General features: G+C 40.2%; 1 protein-coding gene across 1 annotated transcript; it reads right to left on the bottom strand.

Annotated features, from left to right (window-relative positions):
- Positions 1-3,037: 3,037 nt before the first annotated feature.
- Positions 3,038-14,927, bottom strand: bach1b (BACH transcriptional regulator 1b). The gene is made up of 5 exons (XM_088639590.1): positions 14,787-14,927; positions 11,748-11,993; positions 9,843-11,147; positions 5,058-5,264; positions 3,038-3,679 (listed from the first exon to the last, which is right to left on the bottom strand). The coding sequence occupies exons 2-5, from the start codon at positions 11,979-11,981 to the stop codon at positions 3,296-3,298; spliced, it is 2,130 nt and encodes a 709-aa protein (XP_088495716.1). The 5' UTR covers positions 11,982-11,993; positions 14,787-14,927; the 3' UTR covers positions 3,038-3,295.
- Between the last annotated feature and the right edge of the window lie 6,052 nt (positions 14,928-20,979).

Genomic DNA, 20,979 nt, shown 5'->3' with positions numbered 1-20,979 from the left:
CTGTTGCCTCATGCTCTGCTGTCACACATTGGTACAAGGGTTGCCCCTTAGGAAGCTTGATTCTCCATATACAGTATCAGAGGTCTCTAATGCGAGCAGTCAAAGTAACTCATGTAAAACATTTCACCTGGATTATCCACAAAAAAAGTTACACTACTTGGATTTATCTTTAATTTTTAAAATAAAACAGCATTACTGTTTTTGAGTAAGACAAAGTTTACCTTGTTTACAAGACAAGTGTATTTCACACTAAAAAGAGTGCATCAATCAAAGACAGCAAAAAGAAAAGAACATTAGTACAGAATCAAAGAACAGGGAATTGTAATTTAACAATGGCTTCTTTTTTTTTACTTCTTCATTTTTTACATTAAAAACACTGAGTAGGAGATAATTTCTTTGTAATATTGAGTAACCAGACTGTCTATACCCAACATGGAAGTAACATTTAAATTGGTGATCCCTGTTCTTCACTTCTGTATTATTTCAGGAAAACTTGAAATTCAAATTGCTTTCCAGGACATGGAGGAAATAAGACATAGAAACAAGGTATTGTGGACGTCAGGAAGAATATGTGCTGGTCAATGCAGTTATGATAAAAGTATCACTTTTTGTGCAACTAGTCACAAAACCAAAATGGAAGACTTATCTTGCATTAAATAAAAATACCTTAGAAACAGTATTCATTTAACCCTTTATGGCCTATCAGGCCTTAAAGAATCTGCTAGTAGAAAAAGTCTAGGAACACTGAACTTTGGGCTTCTGGCCTGACAGAACTACAAAGTAATGTCATAAGACATTAGACTGAAGGAGCAAGATAGACATTGGCCAAACGTTTCTCCTAAAGAGCCGGATGTGAATGGTGAATTGTGTTCCACTTAAAAAAAACTTGGCCACATTCCAGGTACACACACTGCATTCCTTGAAAGTAGGTGGAAAAAAGACTGCATGTTTGAGTTTTAACACACCTTTTTTCATTAAACTCTTGAGTCACTGTAGCTGAATCACTATTCCATGAAACTTGCTCATCTTTGGGAAATGTATAAACCTGTTAATTGTATGTTTCTAACAAAGCATCAGATGCACACACCTTATATAAAAACAATTGACAAATATAAATCAATCAACCTAATAACATCAGAACATTCAATGTAGGTACAGAGAGACCTGTCACAACTTCCAAAATCTTCCCATAAATATTGTTTTACAACAGGAACACATTTCTTCATTAAAGAAAGCACTGCTACAATACATCACTCTTTTTAGACCACAAGCAATAAAGGTTCAAATATCAGGAAATTAAAGTGTGACCAATAGCAATGGCCAGTAAAAAGCCAGAGTGATGTTGTTCTTTACTGATCAGGGGGTTTTGTAAGTGATCTTAAGTGAACATGTCTCTTATGACAGATTGCACAGACTTGGGCAGCTTTCACCTGTCCATCTGGAAAAAAAGCAATTCAAAATCGTACGAAACCAGAAAATACAGAAGTATGAGAAACCGCACGTTTGATTTACAATACGTTTAAGGAACCAGAAACTAGAAGATCTGGAGTTGCAGGGAGTGATGTCAATACCCCTGGAACTGTATTTCAAAAAAGACTTACGCAGAAAACCTTTAGGACATGAAAGTTGTTTATAGGCTTACAAACTTGTTTTTTTTTAAATTAAAAAACAAACTTGAACAGATTCAAATTGCACCTTTTCTTAACAGTGTAGGAGAGATTCTAAAGCACGTTATGACAATGTCCATTCAGATCAATCAACTTCCAGCCAAGAGCTGCTTGATCTGGTGGTAAAACATGGCAGCTCAGCTACTCTCAAACCACACCACAGCCTGGCTCCAGGAACAGATGGAATCACTGACCAAGTCTCTTACAGAAGAATTAGAAGGGAACATACAGATTGTGTAGTATACGCTTGTTTGCTCTGGTCATACTGCAATTTGTAATTAATAAGCAGCCCATTTTTCTGTTGTCATGTCTACTACTACTTTTGGCACTGCACATTGAGCACCACAGCTCACAAACAGTACATTGGGAGGCAAGTGAAGATGAAACATGCAATAGATCCACAAAAGTTTAGGACCTACATGTTTTGTTAGCATTATTAACATATGCATCTTTCACAAGTTAGGAATATTTAACAATACTGTTTTACTGAATTGCAACCACTTTCGATCCAATGAAACCAGCTGCACCATGTACTGGGATCTACTATGGATGTTTCTCTGTACAGGAGTAATAAAGTCCTGCAAAATACGTCTGCTCTTCTTGGATCTCAACATGGTCATGACCGATTCAAACAGGACAAGCCTCAAATCAAGGCCCCAAAGCAGAAAACTGGCTAAATCTTAACTGGAGTTGTCATTCATTCTGCCCTCAGTCGCATCCCAATGTGCCCTTTTAAGTGCCTGTAGAAGACCAGACAAAGCTCCGATTGTGCACATCAAATTCTGCTGTCGCCCAGAACTGTGACAGATCGATGGTTACTGTTATACAACAACCGGTGGGCAGTACAGCCCACATAATCCAAATGCATCCAGCCCAAGTTTCACAGCAACAGTACACTTCAGTGCACTCTTGACAAGACTACAGAACCTAGTTAGAAATCTGTCCTTCCTACATTTGAGTGTTTTTATTGGGTCACATCATAGAGCAGCACCAAGTTATCTTACTCTTTCTATACTATTAAGCACCATAAGCTTTGAAAGATTTCACGGGGAAAAAGATGCTTAGTGACTTTCACAATGACAAATCAAGAGAGAGTTTTGGTAAGAACGTTTTGTGAAAGAATCCTTCGGCTGCATCGCACTCCTGAGGTATGTGTTGATCTCTTGGTCCTGAGGCTATCTAGTGTTGAGCCATTATCCCGGATGCAGCACCTTACTTTCCTTTTAAATCCAACTCAGTACACTAACCAGGATCTACTGTGCTTAACTCCTGTGATATGACAAAATCAGGCACCAAGTTTATTAAATAATGCTTCCTGAAGTGACGGTATGCTCCTTTAGAGTTCCTGAAAAATACATAAGACTCCAGTGTAGCTTTAGGGAATGCTTTATAATTATCTTGCATAATGACATTGTTTTAATGTTGTTTTGAGAAATTACATCATTAAAAGTTAAAGAAAGGTCTCCAGCAAGAATATTATAGTACCATACTAGTGGAGTATTTACAATTTCCTTATGAAATTTGCAATTTCTTTATCATGTGCATTTTTAATAGGTAAAAAGCAAAATAAAGGCAATTTTAAAATGGGGATTGGGTTTTAAAGTGTACATAAATGATAAAAGCAGTAATTACTCTGTGGTACATTTGCTTGTCATTTCCAAACAGAAGTCAGAGATAACACTCTGGCAGCAGTGCTCTGTGGAGGGAGTGTCTGCAGTCCTGGGGGCAGACTCTCCCTCAGACTCCCCTGTCAGCTCAGTACCACAGGAGTCTCCCGCTAAGGAGGAAAGCAGAGGCCCGTGTTCTGGGCAGGCCGGGCTCCCACTGGATGCAAGCAGCGAGGAAAGGGGGCAGTTTGGAGAGGAGTACTTGGCAAACACCTGCAGCTGGTCCTGCGTCAGCGCCGCCTCGCTGCATAGCCTCTGGTACAGCTTGGACAGATCCTGCCGCGTCTCTCCCATCCGCATTTTGAGCTGCTGCTTCTCCTCCAGGAGCTTTTCCTTTTCGGTTTTCTGTAGGACAAGTGGTTTTGAATGGGTAAAAACCGTGCCTTTCACCGCTGCGAACCTTTAGCCATTTGAACATGATTCATAAAGTTATCGAACATACAAAGAGTTTTAATATTAGAGGGGCACATGATTTTTGGGGAAAAGGCACAATTCCTAATAGGCTGTGTGATTTCAGAGGCACATACACATCAAGGCCCTGGGTACGAATGAGGCACGGGCTGAAGCTGTGAATGAGCACAGAACGGATGTTATATGAGAGCTGGAGGACTGATTCACTGAACAAATGGTTTGGTGTCATTTACAGACACATGGCACAACCTGACACAGCCAGGGGGAAGTCAGTGTTTGGCTGAAGGGAAATCTGCAAAACAAGGCCATGCACTGGCACGGTAAAGACTTGACAAATTATGCTTGATTATCAGAGTGAGAAATTCACAGTGATTATTTAACAGGCCCTATCTTTTGAGGTAAGCCTACCCATGTCAGGGGGTCCCTAGTCCTGACCTGGGCCTACACTCTTGCTGTTCTTCTGTCTAGCTGAGAATTTAGTTGGTCAATTGAACCCTTACTATCTACAGCTGTCCTACTGTCTTCAGCCTTTTAGCTATTGCATTTCCGTAAGTAAAATAAAATCCCAAACTTTTTAGCAGAAAATAAACTTCCACACAGAAATCTGATAGCTACAATTAGGTGATTATGCCTGGCTGGAATGAAAACCTAGTGATCCTAGACAAGAATGGGAACCCCCGCTGTAAAAAACCTTTCAAAGCACAGCTGTTTAACTGTAATCATATCTTTAAGACCAGTCAAGAAAGTGGGCAGAGACTGAGGTGGAGGAGGATTGAGTTCAAATGCCCAGACTAACTGATATTTAGAGGTAGCTATAAAAACCCCTTGCTTTCCATTCAGTGCATGCTTGTTTATAATTAAATGAGTGCTTGTTACTCATCCTGTAATGTGACGGCATATAGTGAATGAGGCTGAGATCTAGCCTAATTTTTTTTTTCGTCTCACAAAAGAAATTGCCTGTCTGTTTCACTTGATTTCTTTCATTTTAAGGTCCAAGAGTGAGACGCATTTAATTACGGAAATCCCTTACAGCACATTAACACCTTTGTCACTTGGTTTTAACTTCTATGCTTATGTGAGGGCTGGTCTAATTTAACTGATATGATAATGTACAGTTGTGTTCCTTCCAATCCCACGGTATAGCCTTTGTTATGATTCTATATCTGCTACACAAAGAGTGATTAAGTGTAGAACTCGTTTTACTTTTAATAAAATCATTTTGAAAAGTTGTGAGCCTAATTATAGGCTGTTTTGCTTATTTACCGTCATGGCCACAATAATTAGACATGGACATTCAGAATGGCATACGCACCAGCTTATCGATTTCAGACTCCAGGTTTTGAATGCAGTCCAGCTTTCTCTTGCGGCATCGCTGGGCTGCGATTCGGTTTTTACTTCGTCGCCTTACGTCGTGAACAAAGTCCAGCTGTTCCCGAGTTAGTTTGTGGTATTTCAGCATTTGCTGGAAATCGTTTCTGCTCAAGGAGGCAATCTCTTCGACAGAGAATGGCAATGCTACCTGGAATTGAAGAAAAAAAAAACACTTAGCAATTGACCATAGAGAATTAAAGACTTTTTTCAAATTAAATACTTTTAAAATTGGTGCTCATTTGGTAGTCAGCTAGAAATGGGTAGAGGAAGTCTAACAGACTAACAGACTTTGGATTTAATTGACTAAATGTGCAAAAGGGAAAATTTGTCTGTAAAGACTTTCCCTGCAATAATGGGAAAAGCACAAATAATAAAACAAGGTAAACATAAATATTGCATAAGTTTATAATTCAGGGGATACAAATGTTGCCCTATAGGGGTAAATCAGTTGCTTATGAAGGGTGCTAATTTTACTTTTACACAGTATATCTATGAAACATTAAATAAAGACTTTGTATATTTATGATGAAAAGGTAAAGGAACAATTATCATTGACTGTGTTGATTGCAATTGTTAAAAAATAAACCAAAATAAAGCATTAGTTTATATAGTATTTATATCCTCAGTGTGTTTTTAGGCTGAAAAAATGTAATTTGTGCTTTGAAAGACTTTTTTCCCCTTTCCCCTTCCAGTCCATTAATCCAAGAGTTTACTGTAATTACAGTGCCATGAAAAGTATTTGCCCCCTATCTGATTTCCTGCATTACTGCATATTTTTGACCTTGAATGTGATCAAATCTTCAACCAAAGCCTAATGTTATATAAATGGGACCTTGAGTTAATAAATACCACAAAGTCATGATAATTTATTAAAGAAAGTTATGCAACACCCAATGCCCCAGATGACAGTAGTAATGGAAGTAATGGCTCCCTTAGACTCAATAACTGGTAACACCACCTTTAGCATCAATAACTGCAACCAGACATTTCCTGCAGTTATTGATCAGTCTCTCACAGTACGGTAGAAGTACGGTAGATCTTGGCATACTCCTCCATGCAGAACTGCTTCAGCTCGATGATATTTGTGGGTTTTTGAACATCAACTGCTGGTTTTAGGTCCTACCACAAAATTTCAATGAGATTTAGATTAGACAAGGCCATTCCAAAAACTCAAAATATCTTGTTCTTCCACCATAATGATACAAATTTACTTGTGTGTTTTGGATGACTGTCTTGTTGCATGACCCAGCTGTGCTTCAGTTTCAGCTAAGATAGTCTGACATTCTCCTCTAGAATTAGCTGATCCACAATGGAATTCAGGGTTCCTTCAATGATGGCAAGTTGCCCAGGTCCTGACACATCAAAGCATCCCCAAATCATGACACGACCACCACCATGCTTGACTGTTGGTACGAGTTTCTTACTGTGGAATGCAGTGTTTGTTTTCTTCCAGACATACCAGGCCCCACTTCAGCCAATAAGTTCTACTTTTGACTCATTGGTTGTTGGAACACTTCCAAAACTCGAGAATTACCCAGGTGTATTCTAGCAAACACTAATGTTCTTCTTAGTGAGCAGTGTCTTTCTGATGCTGGAGTCATGAACACTGACCTTAGCCAAGGTGAGAGCGGCATGCAGATCCCTCAATCTTGTTTAAGGTTCTTTGCAACTGCAGGATGGCCACTCCAGGGAAGATTTAATGCTGACTCAAACTTTCTCTATTTGGACAATATGGGTTTGACTGTGGTTTTGTGAAGCTCCAGAGCCTTAGAAATGGCTTTGTAACACTTTCACACTGATACAAGACATTAACAATGGAGGTTTTCAGGAATTTCTTTTGATCATGGCTTGACAATTCACAACTTGACAACTCTGATGATAATGGCTAATTACTCAAATTTATATTGGGAAAGGCTATTGGGAAAGGCTGGCCTAAATCAGGTCTGACTGTAAATCAAAGCATTCAAACAGCTGACCCTAATTAGCCCTTTAATTGGGTTGAGTTCACTGGGGGAGACTAACTTTTTCACACCTGAAGATTGCATATTTGATTACCTTGCACACCAAAACAAATGAAAGAAGTACCAAACTTTGGTAACTTTGGTGTCATTTATCTCACAAACTCTCCACTATATACTGCTACAACCCACAAAAAGACTTTTTCCAAATTTTTGAACCAAATTCACTGTGAAAAATGTGCAAATTTGTAGAAAATCATACTGGGGGGCAAATAATTTAACATGGCACTGTAAACACATGACACAAGACATGTATGAACCACACACTACTCATTTCAGTCCCAATTGTTTTCTAAAATTCAATCATTATTCTTATAAACTCCTCCTTCCATTATCAGCAGCAAAGGCTACTGCACACCCACTGAAAAGACGCTATTCAACATTTGAGAGTATAATTTGAAAATAAGTATGACAGCTTTACCAAATTGCAGTTCTGTTTCATATCTACAAGTGCAATCGGATGTAAATTGAAACAAAAGAAGTGATTGAGTACTGGGAAATCTCTGAATATTCCATTTTAGCCTCGTTACTGTTCACTATTGCAGCCAATAATTAAAACAGCACAAAAGTGAGAAAATCAGATTTGGACAGCATTCATCTGAGCTTTCCTATGTTTGAGAGAACTGTGGTAATCCAGAGGCTACATGACAGAATGTTTCCATTGCTCATCTGTGCCTCAGAATAAGCAGAGATAGAGATAGAGGCAAATGAATAAGAATGAGCAGAGATAGAGGCAAACATCGCCAGTAGAGTTATCGCTTACAACCTTTATTGTAAAAGAGAAGAAAAGAAACAACGTTTCGGCTGTGGAACCTTGTTCGGGCCACACCCGAAAAAGGCTCCACAGCTGAAACGTTGTGTTTCTTTTCTTCTCTTTTCTGCATGGAATAAACCTTTACTTGTTCATTTGCAGCCTACACAAACTGACACAGCTACATACCTGAACTATAACAAAAAGTGATTTGTATTTCAGGACTGCAATGTTTTATAAAAGACCACATTCAAATAACCCATCCTCACCACATAAAACCCCAAACCCTTTTCGACTACCAGGCAAGACATCAATTTCTTGAATTTGTCCCAAAGGAGCCCAAACTCTATATACACAGGGGGATGCACCTTTCATATGTATTGGAGGCTCACTGCAGCTGAAACATCTTTGCTAACGGAGTTAGGGGGAATGTGGAAGTGTATTAAAAACGAGAAGAGGAGGCACTTCTTTACCCAAAGGGTTGTGGAAGTATGGAACAAGCCACCTAGCCATGTTGTTAAAGTTGATAGCCTAGCTTCATGAACAAAATGGCTGGATAAGCCCTTGGTTCAATTAAATGTTGACTATCAGAGAGGCGAGAAGGGTAGAATGCCCCCCAGTTTGTAACTATTCTTATGTTCTTTAGGTAGGCCAAATTGTTCAAGTCCATAGAGAAATTTAGGACATCCTACCTAGATACCCTATATCCCTACCAAGAGTATCATGGGAATATTAATGACAAAATAGTTAGGCTTGGTTTAAATAGTTATCCATTTTGTTTTGTTCCTGGTTATTGCTAACTGCTTGAATTTCAAGAGATCATTTTTATTTCACCAGGATACAATACAACGTATTACACCATGAACTTCCACAAGCAGTGAGCCCATTGTATGCTCTTTTCCAAAAGTGCCAAATGCATACTGATCTGACTGAAAAAACATTCTGTATGGATACACAGAACCTACCCTACATTTTACGCAGAATCTATGCTACATTTTAGCACTCAAAAGCAGGTGAGTACAAGGATGACCAATGTTATAAATAAAAACTATATAACTCCTCAATAAGCAGTCTGTGATTATATAAATAAATAAAAATAAAATAAAAAAACAGCACCACAGGCTCCAATAGCTGGTTGATTAACCATCAATTTAATTTTTAACATGACCGGATTGTCTTTTAGGAGGGCAGCACACCTGGTATCTCCAAAGACTCCACTCAGCAGCTGTGGAAAAAGTTTTCCCAGTTACACGTCAGTCTGCCCCACCTAACAGCACAGCCATCCAACAAAGACAGACATGCTCAGCTGAGTCAACTTCCTCAGTGTACTCTGTATATTTTTAAAGAGGAATAAGTCTCTGGTGGACAAAAAAAAAAAACTCTTGTGTTTCAGAGCCCAAGGAAACTGCATATGAATTATTTTAAAGATATCAAAATCGGTACAAGGAATATAACTATTGACTCAATTTATATGTTTTTTAATAAGATTTTAGTTTTTTTCTTACAGCAGCTGTACTGCATTCCGAAACTAAACATTGCAGTGTGTAATAGCACTTTGCATTTTTTTATTACACCGATTTGATAAAACAAATGAGTAAGACACTAGACCAGTGGTGAGGTTTTAACTCTGTGTAGTGTGTAGATTAAAACTGTTCTGTCATAAGTTACAATTCAATGCGTCTTCGAAGTACTATTAAAACCGAGTGGCATTTTTTACCTCTTCTATTTAAAGTCAACCATCTTTTCAACATAATCATTGGATCATGTATACTTCCATCACCCATCAAAGGTCATCCTATCACTTAAAACAAAAACACCATTAGGGTAACTCTTTCTGAAAAGCACGGGTAAGTGCCTAAACCTGTTCAAAAATGGATCACAAAAATAAAACTGATGACCCAAGTTTCAACACTTAGGTAGCTGTGCAGGAGAAACCCCAAATCCACTACCCACTCACCTCACGGGCTCGCTCTCTTGTGAAGGATTCGCTGTCCCCCTCCGTGTCAAAATCGGAGTCGTCCCCCGAGTTGATTGAGGAGATATAAGGGCTCTTCTCCGGCTGCGAGACGACCCCGCACTCGATCTGCTCCTCCGTGAGGTCGCAACAGTCCTGAGCGTCCAGGTCCCTCAGGAAGGGGCAGTCCGCTGTGCTGGCAGTCAGATCCAGCTGCTCGTAGCTCTTGTTGATGTTCATGGAAAGCCAGCGAAACTCAGTGGTTCCCTCCGAAGTGGCCTGCTGCGAAGAACCCCGATCTCCATCCAAACCTTCTGCCGGAGGAGGGCAAAGCTCACTCCAGAACCCCTTGGCTAGGTGTTCGGCTACCTCCCTCTCTACACTGCTCCTTTCCCCACTCTCTCCAGGGCCAGGCTGGTCCTTCAGAACAAGACCAGGGAGCACAGGATCTGGCAGGCCAGCTTTGATCCCTTGTTCTTTTCCGCCATCCTCCAAAGCCCTGTCGCATCCGACCGGAACACCACACATTTCCAATGGATCGGGACGCAAGCCGCTGGACGCCGGGGAGCTTAACGCGAGAGACCGACTACAGCACGGTGTGGACGTCCCCGCGGCACAGCGATTTTCCAAAACCTGCTGGCCACAAGGGTGGCACTTGTCCATTTCAGATGTTCCATTGTCATGGTGCTCCTCCATTTCCAAATCGCTCTGGCCAGTCACGTTTCCCAGTGGATTCTCCTTCCTGTTGTCACCGGCTCCACATGGCTGGCTGCTGGGGCTGAAAGTTTCAGGTGCCGCCGAGAGAAAAAACTGCTGTATTTCTTGGCCGCAGTTCTCAAGGCAAAACCTGTCTTTCCCACAAGCAATCTGAAACTTCCTGTATTTTGGACACAAAGAAGAGAAACCAGCCTGGGTACTTCTCTCGGAACAGTTTGGGCTGCAGCCTCCGGGCATTTCTGCCTGCAATTCAGGGCACTGGACTGTATCACTCTTCTTTTTCAGAGTCCCAGTGTCAGGGGATTCAGTATCCAAGGCATCCTCTCCCACATCATCTATATTTACAGACTCTGCTGCCAGAAATTTCTCTTTCCAACATCGGCTCCTGCAGCATAATTTTCTTGGACTTCTTTGTGTGTTTTTTCCACTCTCAAAAAACTTTGGAACAACAAAATCAAAGCAGGCTTTGTCCAAGTTGTGGAAACCCAAGACCTCGGCACAATTTCGGATCTCAAGGACATTTTCTTTGGTAAAAAGGAGCTTTGCAGTGTAGGCAAACTGAAGCAGTGGATCGAACCCTTCCACTGTTACCTACAGAAAAATATCAAGGTAAAATTAAGCACAGCAGGAAGTTTTCCATATACCTGAGTAAACATAACCCTCCTTGTAGTTATCAACCCTTTGAAAAGGAAATGAAAACGGAGGTTTATTGTGATAAGCGGCCTCATAATGCATACAGGTTAGAGTAGGGAGTTTTGTCAGCATGAGTCGGCTATAAATGAACAGGTAAAGGTTCATTTCATGCTGAAAGGTTTTTCAGCATACAACAGAATGAACCTTTACCTGTTCCTCATAATGCATATCTGCCTGACCACTATCTAAAATGTATACTATATGAAAATAAGTTAATATAATATAAGTTCATAAGAATCTGCCCTAGTCTCCAACAGCATAGCATAAAAGACTATCTCCAAGCACAAGCAACAGCAAGGGGCTATGTTCTACGCATGCGATATATTCTTTAGCTAGACTAGACCAGTTTAAAGCTATGTCAAATTTTTCAGCTCTGAGCTCGTGTTAGAAGGACATTTGGGTACATGCGCATGGCCCCAGGGAAAGTTTGCAGTATTGCTAAAAACAAATCCAAAGTTTTTGGAATGAACCAATATGTGCACGTCTCCGTTAGCTTACCTCCTTGGGAAGTGTAATGACATGGTCAATGCGGCTTGTGACTCTTGACCGGAAGTAGTCGCTACAGGCTGCAAGCACCGAGCGATGAGCTTGAAAGCTCTTGTCTTCGACCACAACAGTCACATCGCACAGAATCCCCTTCTGTCTCTGCTCGTTAAGGCACAGAAGGACGTGCGAGCTGTGTATCGAGGACTGGTAACTGAAGGTCGACGTCCTTATGCTCTCGAAAGTCATTGTGCGGTACAACTGCAAGAAAATGAAAAACATTGTCGCAGTCAAACTTCAAATTCTGTCAGAGTTGCACAATGTTGTAGTGAAAGTTTTTTTTGAAGTGCGGTTTTTTTTTTAAGTTGGAGATTTCTACACGGGTGCACTACACATTCAATTGGATTTGCTCTTTGCGGGTGCTAAAATGCAACAAGTATCTCAAAAGAAAATGCCAGGTCTTTCAAGGCTGTCCCCTGCACCCGGCTCATGGGTGTAGTGGAGGTATGGAGCTCATTTCAACTGCCAGCACCAAGCCTCTGGAGGCGTGTCTGTGACTCTAGGGTTCAATCACCTCCCTTACTCAAGGAATAATGCGGAAGCTGTCACTGCCCACTTCAGAAAAAATATAACTAATCTGAAAATGGATCAGGTGTTGTACCTTCCAAAAAAAGGCCACAACTACAAGCAGTCACTGCAGTCAGTTTGGATGATTTAGTTCAGAGTTAAAGGATTTATGCCAGCTAGTGTGTTACACTGCTTGCTTTCAGAGGACTTGCCACTACTATAAAAAACTATTCAGCTTTGCCCAATTACAGCGTCACCTCCATGTACACAGTACAACACAAAACCATAAAATACTTCCAGAGCCACACAAAACCATGCATCAGAGTGTAAATGTAAAATTCTACAGATCCAACTGCCTTCCTTTAATCTACACCAGACTTTGAGAAGCCAGTCTGTCTAGCTGTTCCTGAGGCAGACAGATCCTGTATCAGTCTGAGATGCAGTCATGACAGGCAGACCTCAAGACTTGCAACTAGAAAGGTTTTGTATTTCATCTCTGATACACATCTTTCTGTGGCTCAGTTTTGGCAGATTTGATTGTATTATACAGTGTGAAAGAAAACATCTGCACGTCTGTATTCCATCTTATCAAAGAGGTCAGTGTTGTTCTATGTGTGAAAGCAAATGTGTGAATTATGGGCATAGTGTTTTTGACTAGTGCCTCACGGCGCTGGGGCCCTGGATTCAGTTCCGGACCAGGGGTGCTATCTGAACAGTTTGTATGTTGTGTGGGTTTCCTCTGGATGATCTGGTTTCCTCCCATAGTCCGAAAACATACTGGCAGGTTAACTGGCTTATGGGAATGAGTATACATGTCCTGTAATGGACTGGAGTCCCGGCTAGGGTGTGCCCACTGCTTGTCAGGATAGGCTCTGTCTCCCCCTTGACCCTGAATTGTATGAAGTGGTAAAAAAATGGGTGGATGTGTGAATTAGATATTTCAAAAATAGATGAGAAAAAAAAACTATTTACAACTTTAAGACAACGTAAGAACTAGTATAAATCATTTAAAATAATATGCATATCTACTACTAAGCCAATGCGATTTAAAACCTAAAATAAGATCAACGCTTCATTAAATGAAGCAAGTTGCAGCTTGGCGCAACTACAGCTGAGCGATGTCAAGTCATGCAGTGTGGTTAAGCAACAGCGTGCTGACTCACTCGCTTCTGCTGATAAAGGATGAACAAGCATTTTCCTGCTTCTCCGTTCATTAGTTCCCGCAAACAACTTCGTTACCTAACCGAGGCAGCATTCGTTGATATATTATTACGAGACAATAGTAGTCTAGTCGCTGTAACTGCTAAGTGTATGATGAAGGTATCTGAAAAGGGTGATGTATTTTTCTTTTTTTGAGCGTGTAAACAAATGTCGGAGACTGGTTTCCACTGTTAAAATATGCATCATGTCATCTGGTGAACGGTGCAGGTACTAAAATAATAATCTACACAGTGTCTGGAAAGGCTAGCCCTTCAGCCCCAAGCTTCGCGTTTTCGTATTTCATGGTAGCCTTTTTCTTGCAGCTCATGGATATTTCCTTGGATATTATTTTTTAAGCGGCTTGAAAACGAGGAAGAGAAACCTGCTCTGTTTGCTTTTATACAACCCGTATTTTATCTATGGTTTGCGTAACGTCTTTCCAGATATGCAATACCACATCATATTCTCACAACTGAACTCGTGCGGAAGAAGATACTCTAAATCGTGACTTGTAAGAGAGAAACACAAAGTATTTTTCCCCGCATCCCAACGCGAATCCCGGATTTGTTTAAACTGCTTGGCACACAACACCCTTCACCGTATATTTTCGGGTTTCTGTAATCCAGAAACGTTAGCTGAGGCGAATAGTTTAAGATGCCACGGCTAGCCATGCTGTATCAGTGTGTACACTCTGATCTCCCTCTCGATGATGAAACCCTGTTACACAAGAAAAGTGGGACGTGAAATAAACAGGAAGATAGTTATTCTGAGATGGCAGACTTTACTAACCATAGACCAAACAGACCACTACGATCGTCCAAATTTTTGTTTTGTTTAAATGATTTATCGTAGATGTCCAGTTAGCACGAAACACACAGGTCATTTTGTAACGAATAGTAATGGCACCAGCTAAATATCACATGTGTTCCTACCGTAATAAGTCTCTACTATCATCCTCTTTCCCCGAGTAAGGAATTTCTTTACAACCGTAAACTACCACTGCAGGAAAAGACACAAATTTAGTTTGTCACCCACGACAAAATCCAAATTAGCCTTACCAAATACACATCTTGGCGTGCACAGCTACAGATTTCACCGTGACATTTGCTGGGCCTACCGAAACTTTAAAGGCTGGGATTCTCCCAAATGCCCCCTCCCAGCCCGACAACTGCAAAGTTCCTCCGTACCACCACAACACATCGCAAGACACTCCGTGGCACCGAGCGCTTCGTGCGCTGTTTACATCAACCCTGACATGCGAGAGAATGCCAGAAGAGGCTTACTAACCTGTCACATCTCCTCAGCAAGAATCGATTCGGACTTTTACCAAGGAGCCCCGTGCTGTGGCAGTAAACATCCTCCTACTACCTAGCCCCATTAGAACCCTGCCTGACTGCAAGCCCTTCGCTCGGGCTGCGATCATGTGACTTTAACCCAGGGCGTCCTCGTCCCGCCCTCTAACGCGCAGCTCTTTCCTGCTATTGGCCGAAATGGCTGCCAGCTTCATGTATTTTTATAAACCCTCACTTCCGGTTTCAGGCACTGATAAGCTTCAACTGGGTGGCTTTGTGGGTTTACTTTCAGAGTCCTTTTTTTTTTTTACATTTTCAGAGAAGGCTGGCACGATCAGTTTCCTATCAAGGAACGGTCGCAGAGCGACAGAAATCAAAAGTGCTTTGCACTGAGTGAGAACACGAAAAAATTAAAGTTATGCATGATAATAAAAATACTACCTAAACATGGACTCGGGGGTTTAAACACATCGTATTCAAAGCACCTTAGGAACAACCTCCGTACAGGTATTTCGGGTATTAAACGTGTGTCAGTAATTATAAACGTTTTTAAAAACGCTATAAACTTAAACCTTTCTGAGACTTGCAAGTTTTATATAATTCAAAATCTTCTATTTCTAAATGTTCCTGGTGAAAACCATGTAGAAAGGTACTAGACTACAACCACACTGTTAAAACTTTTAGTTCTTTTTTGTCTTTTTTATCACGTGTCCTCTAGTTTTGCTTCATTGTTGGTTCTTAGGAAGGCCATTGGGTTGAGTAGGGCAGCAACCTCCGCTTAGAAATGTGAGAAACACAATGGTTATAAATGGAGGCGGACGTTGACAGATGTGATATAATGTGGGTTTGAAAGAAAAAAAAAAGCTAATTTCACTCTACATTGACCTTAAAGTGTTCACTTGAATGTAACTTTGTCTTTTTGCTTTATGTGCAGTAAATATGTGTTTAGTGTTGAATTGTACCCACTCATTCTTCCAATAGTGTTTTATGCTCTAACATTTTGTGAACTATGACAGATTTTACTTATTTTTGATTATCTGTCAGAAAAGTGACTTACAATTGTTCACAATAAAATGAAAAATGATTTTTTTTTGTATAAAAGGAGCGATTGTTTGAAAGGACCTGCTCAACCAGCTATCTATGAGATATATCGAGGTGTGTCCACGCAGAAATGTAAGTTATTTTTCTGTGAACATTTTGCTAGACATTTCAAGATAATTCTTATTATCTTGAACTTTAGGCAATACTGCTTTTGAGGTACTACAGATGTTAAAAGCAGCAGCATCTAGTGTTTTATCTGTTTTCTTGGTTCGCTTGGTTTTAAGATAGACTCTAAGAACTAATTTTGTCGCAGAAAACCATGCTTTGTGATTATGAGACTAAAGACAAGAGTGGTTATTGAGTTGATCGCCTTAGAAAAGCAAAACTGTAGAAGACATTCCTATGAGATTCCTTTACAGTTTTGCTGCTAACACATTTGACTTCTGTTTTGAAAAAGCTGTAGTTCTGGGAGATGTGTATTTTTTTATTTGCTGGGACTGTTTATGTCCTAGGCTCTTGTCTTTAAACTAATGTGTTAAAGAGATCTTACAGAGATCTTGTGGTGTTGTCATGCATTCATTTTGTAACCATTTTATCCAGCACAGGGTTGTGGGGAAGTCAGAGCCTATTCCAGCAAGCAGTGGACACAAGGATACACCCTGGATGGGTTGCCTGTCTGTCAAAGAACACACACAGACACAAACATAGTCATACTCACATCACGGCCTATTTTCCCAAAAGGCAATTAGCCTACTAGTATGTCTTTGGACTGTAGGAGGAAACTGGAACTTGAGGAAAACACTGAGAGAAAATTCAAACTACACAGACAGCACCCCAGGAATTGAGCCCAAGTCCCCAGTGTTGTGAGGCAGCAATGCACAGTGCGCCACTGTGAGGTTCCCAGTATTTCATGTCCTGGTCAAATTTAATTTCATAGTTTGCGCAGGCAACAACATTAATTTCTGGGATCTTCTGTATCTTTTTATACTTTTTTTAACATTGGAAGCAGGATAGAGCAGTAGTTAGGGTTCTGGACTTTTAACTGGAGGTATGTGGGTACAAATTTCAGATGAGACGCTGTAGAGGTAACATTGACCAAGGTACCTCCCCCATATTTGCTCTAAGAAAATATGCAGTTATATAAATGGATGCAAATGTAAGTTGTTTTGGATAAAATCATTAGCCAAGTTAAGCCTAAGTTAATAAATAGTAAAATAGCGTTCCTCTTGCAGGATACATCTTGTGCTTTAATATTTGCGATGTGTGATAGTAAGTTTTGATTGAACCTATATCCATATTTATCAAGCAGATGTTCTCCTTAAGGGGCAGTGCCCAAACTGAAGGTCACCACCAATGCTGTCATCCACCCAGCTTCCTGGAGAAACCACGATCAGCTGATGGTTGTTTCGGAGCTATTGGCTGAATTGTGAAATAAATTTTCCCGGATTGTGTAAAAGTAAGTCGATGTTTTGGGCAAAAGTGTTACATTTTGTACAGTACATTACACATAACACAGTCACAGGGGTAAGGACAGAAACAGATCAACTGTTCATTTGTCTCTTTAAAAAATCAGGAAGAATTATTAGTACAGAGCAAATAAAGCAAGTATGTTTCCTTTTCTGTGATTTAAAAAAAAGAATTCTTCAGTTCAATACACTAAGCTCCTCATTTCATAGTGTAACAATCATTGAAAGTATGAAATTGACAGCATTGTACTCTTCTGCTTGTATAAAGGATAATTACAAAAAAACACAAGATTAAAAACAAGGTGTTTTAACTTAAATAATCTCTAAATTAAAATAAATGTAAAAGTATATGGTGATATCAGGAATCCCTATTGAGTAATGTTATGGTCCCTTGAGACCAGTAAGAAAAGGTTGAACAGGAGGTCTCATGGAACGTGAACTATCTGTAGTCCAACTACACCCCACTCATATAATAGGTTGGCTCTCAGCTGGTCTTAGTAATAGTGTGTGGTGTGTACACTCCATCCAGTAGCTTAGATAGTGAATGAATGGAGGCTTGTGTACAACTGAGTATATAAATATGTCATAACATTAAAACTGAGCAACGCTGAATAGTGTAAACATCACTAAAATAAACAGAAATGTTCATTTTAAGATGTTTGTGCAGAGCACCACAATTTATTTGTCTTAAAATGTCAGATGTTATCAACAACATAATTCCTTGAGGATACAGTAAGTGCACCTCAGCAAACTGATACCAAGACAGCCCTAAAGAGAAAACTCTGCCAGGAGTCATAGGAATCAGTCTGTTGACCGTACATTTGGAATTAACACTGTAATGACTGTCAGAGAATAGGAACCCCGTCCTCAAGGACCTGAGTCTTGAAGATTGTACTTTTAGATTCCATTTAGCAAATGAAACCCAACGAAGCATCAGTACTCCCACTGGTGATCTTACAAGTAGGTTGATTGTCTGATCCTATCCAAATAGTGAGCTCACTTAAATCAATTAAGTCATTACATTGAGATTTTAAAATGAATACCAGACCCTGCCATTTTCTACCAGCTGTTGTGGATATTTTATGATTTTATTTAGGTTAAACCCGACTGGCACATTTGTTATTGCTGCCTCGCAGGCTTGCGGCGCTGGGACCCTTGGGTTCAATTCTAGACCTTGGTTACTATCTGGGTGGAGTTTACATGTTCTCCCCATGTTTGTGTAGGTTTCCTCTCAGTGATCTGGTTTCCTCCCAAAGTCCAAAAACATACTGGATTTAGATTTTTAAGAACTTTTATTTCCTTTCACAAATAGATACAGAATAACACAAAGAAGAAACTTTACAATATTAAATAGCTAAAACAGTATATATGCACATGTTCAGAGAAGATTACAAAGCCAAAAGAAAAGTATATTTGCTCAGGTAAATTAGATCGTATATCATATATCATCTTCTGAAGAACATTTGCTGGTGTTTTTTTAATGAGAAATTAAATTTTTCCTTGCATGCTTTTTCTTTTAATTATTACAGAGTTTTGAGATGCAATCCTACTCCCTCTATTTTACACAGATTTTCTGTTTCCTCCTTCCTCTCAGAGGTAATAGTTATCTTTAATAATGAATAGCGCCAGACTACCCACTCCTTTGATTGGAACTTCGATGCCTTTTGACACCCCCATATTCCTCACTTCCCAGGGGGTGTCTTTTTCACTGTTTACTACAGCCCAAAACCTGTCAAAGATGTCGGGGGGTAGTTTGACAGGAGAGATGCCAAGCATGATGAAAGCAGAGGTAAGGGAAAACCTAGGCAAAAAGGCCTATAAACTGGGCCCAGAAAGCCTTAGCAACATAGAAAACCACAAGAGAGTGGTCACAGTCTCTTCCTCACAACAGGCCGTTCTAACACAGCGAGGGCTGGGAGCTTGGCCCCTGTGGTACAAGAAGGTTTGTGCGCTCCAGTCTAAGTTTTTGTGAATGTCACACTAAAATGCAGTGGATGTGTGTTTCTACACTTTTCTTGTTTGGGCTTCTGTTAAAATGTCCACAGTGCTCAATCGATATTTATGAGGCATGTCCAGATCCTCCAGTTGTTGGATGCTGACCTCTCTGAGGGGAATGTGACCAATTGAATAAGAACTTAAAAAGTTTCTTAACATCCCATAAAGTACTGGCATGTGTCAGAGAACAGGACATCCAGCTTGGGTCTGAACACCTCCCTACTTACCTAAAGCAAAATAAGTCCAGATACCCAGATCAGGTGCTGTCGTGAAGCCCTTCAGTACGGAGGTACGGAAGATGCACACCAGCCTAGTAGTAACATCTGGGACGTCTACCTTAAGGATAGCAGCCTATATATTATTTCCCCCCTTAATCTTTCCTGCTTCCCACCCATAGATTGAAATATCAGTCTCCTCAACACTCCCACATAACCATGTGAGTTTGGGAAGGTGGAAGCCAGAAATATCAATGCAGGCAAGAGCTCGACTTTAGTAACTACCCACCCTGTCAGGATGAGGTCCTGGTCTTTCCACTGCATATGTTTCCCATTTAGGATTGGCAATTTTTTCTGCCAATTCACCATTTCCATCGCTTCTCCAAAAATACACTCCCAGGATCTTAGTTCTGTTCTCTCGCAGTTCAAGATCATGTTCTAACTTGTTCCCTCCAGTTACGATAAAAAATCTCACTCTTTGACATAGGGGTAGGTTAATTGATGTCTGGAAAAAAAATGCCTGGTGTGAGTATGTGCATATTTGTGTCTGTGTGCTGTGCAATGGGGTGGCATCCCATCCAGGGTATATCCTGCCTTGCCCACATAGCTTGCCAGGATAGGCTCTGGCCACCCTGCAAATCTTATTGGATAATGCTGTAAGAAAATGGATGGACGGATATTTTAATCTTTTATTTAACCAGATAAGTTACAAATAACTCAGTTAGAAGACAAATTCTCATTTACAACGATGACCTTATGACCCATGTGTACAGCAAGGCAGAGACTGGAGCCATGTACAGTAAGGGAAATATCATGCTCATGGAGACAATACCAGTGTCCTACCCAGGACTTGGGCCAACAGCCCATTGGCTGGGAGTCCAGAACACTCATCATTCTTCCACACTGCTGTTAAAGCCATTTGTAAAATGTGACACTGCTTTAAACATGAATTGTGCATTCAATAATTAGATCACATCCTTCATTCGGGTCAGTGGTACAATTCCCTATTGATGATGAGATTCAATCTGGACTGCAGGGCAAGTACTGTAATGTGGTTGTCTTGACTGAAATTGCTTGAGATGGGATAAGAAAGTAAAGGAATCTGCATTCTCTTTCTTACTAATTAAAGGTGGATGATTTTTGAAGCAACAGCACACATCACACGCATTTTCCTGTTACTTAATGTCTTACTTAATGTTTTTTTCAGATTATGCACAATGTGATATTTCCCATTTTAGTCATAGCCTGGGGAAGGCTCTGTCAGACCTGGATGTGAAACAATTGAGTAGGAAGTGTATTAAAATGCCACACATTTCAGTTGAACTTAAAGAAGAAAATCAGATTTTTCATTAGTAATTGCTGAAGTTGGTCAATTTTTTTCAAAGAGTATTATTGAGTATAATTAAGAGTATTCTTATTATTATGTATGTGGGTAATTATATACTGTTTACATTCCATTTGTCTTTCGCGA

This window comes from Lepisosteus platostomus, chromosome 7 (assembly GCF_059453375.1).
Source record: "Lepisosteus platostomus isolate fLepPlt1 chromosome 7, fLepPlt1.hap1, whole genome shotgun sequence".
In the NCBI taxonomy this organism is placed as follows: Eukaryota; Metazoa; Chordata; class Actinopteri; order Semionotiformes; family Lepisosteidae; genus Lepisosteus; species Lepisosteus platostomus.
The sequence above is the reverse complement of the archived record's forward strand: the minus strand, read 5'-3'. Positions and strand labels throughout refer to the sequence as shown.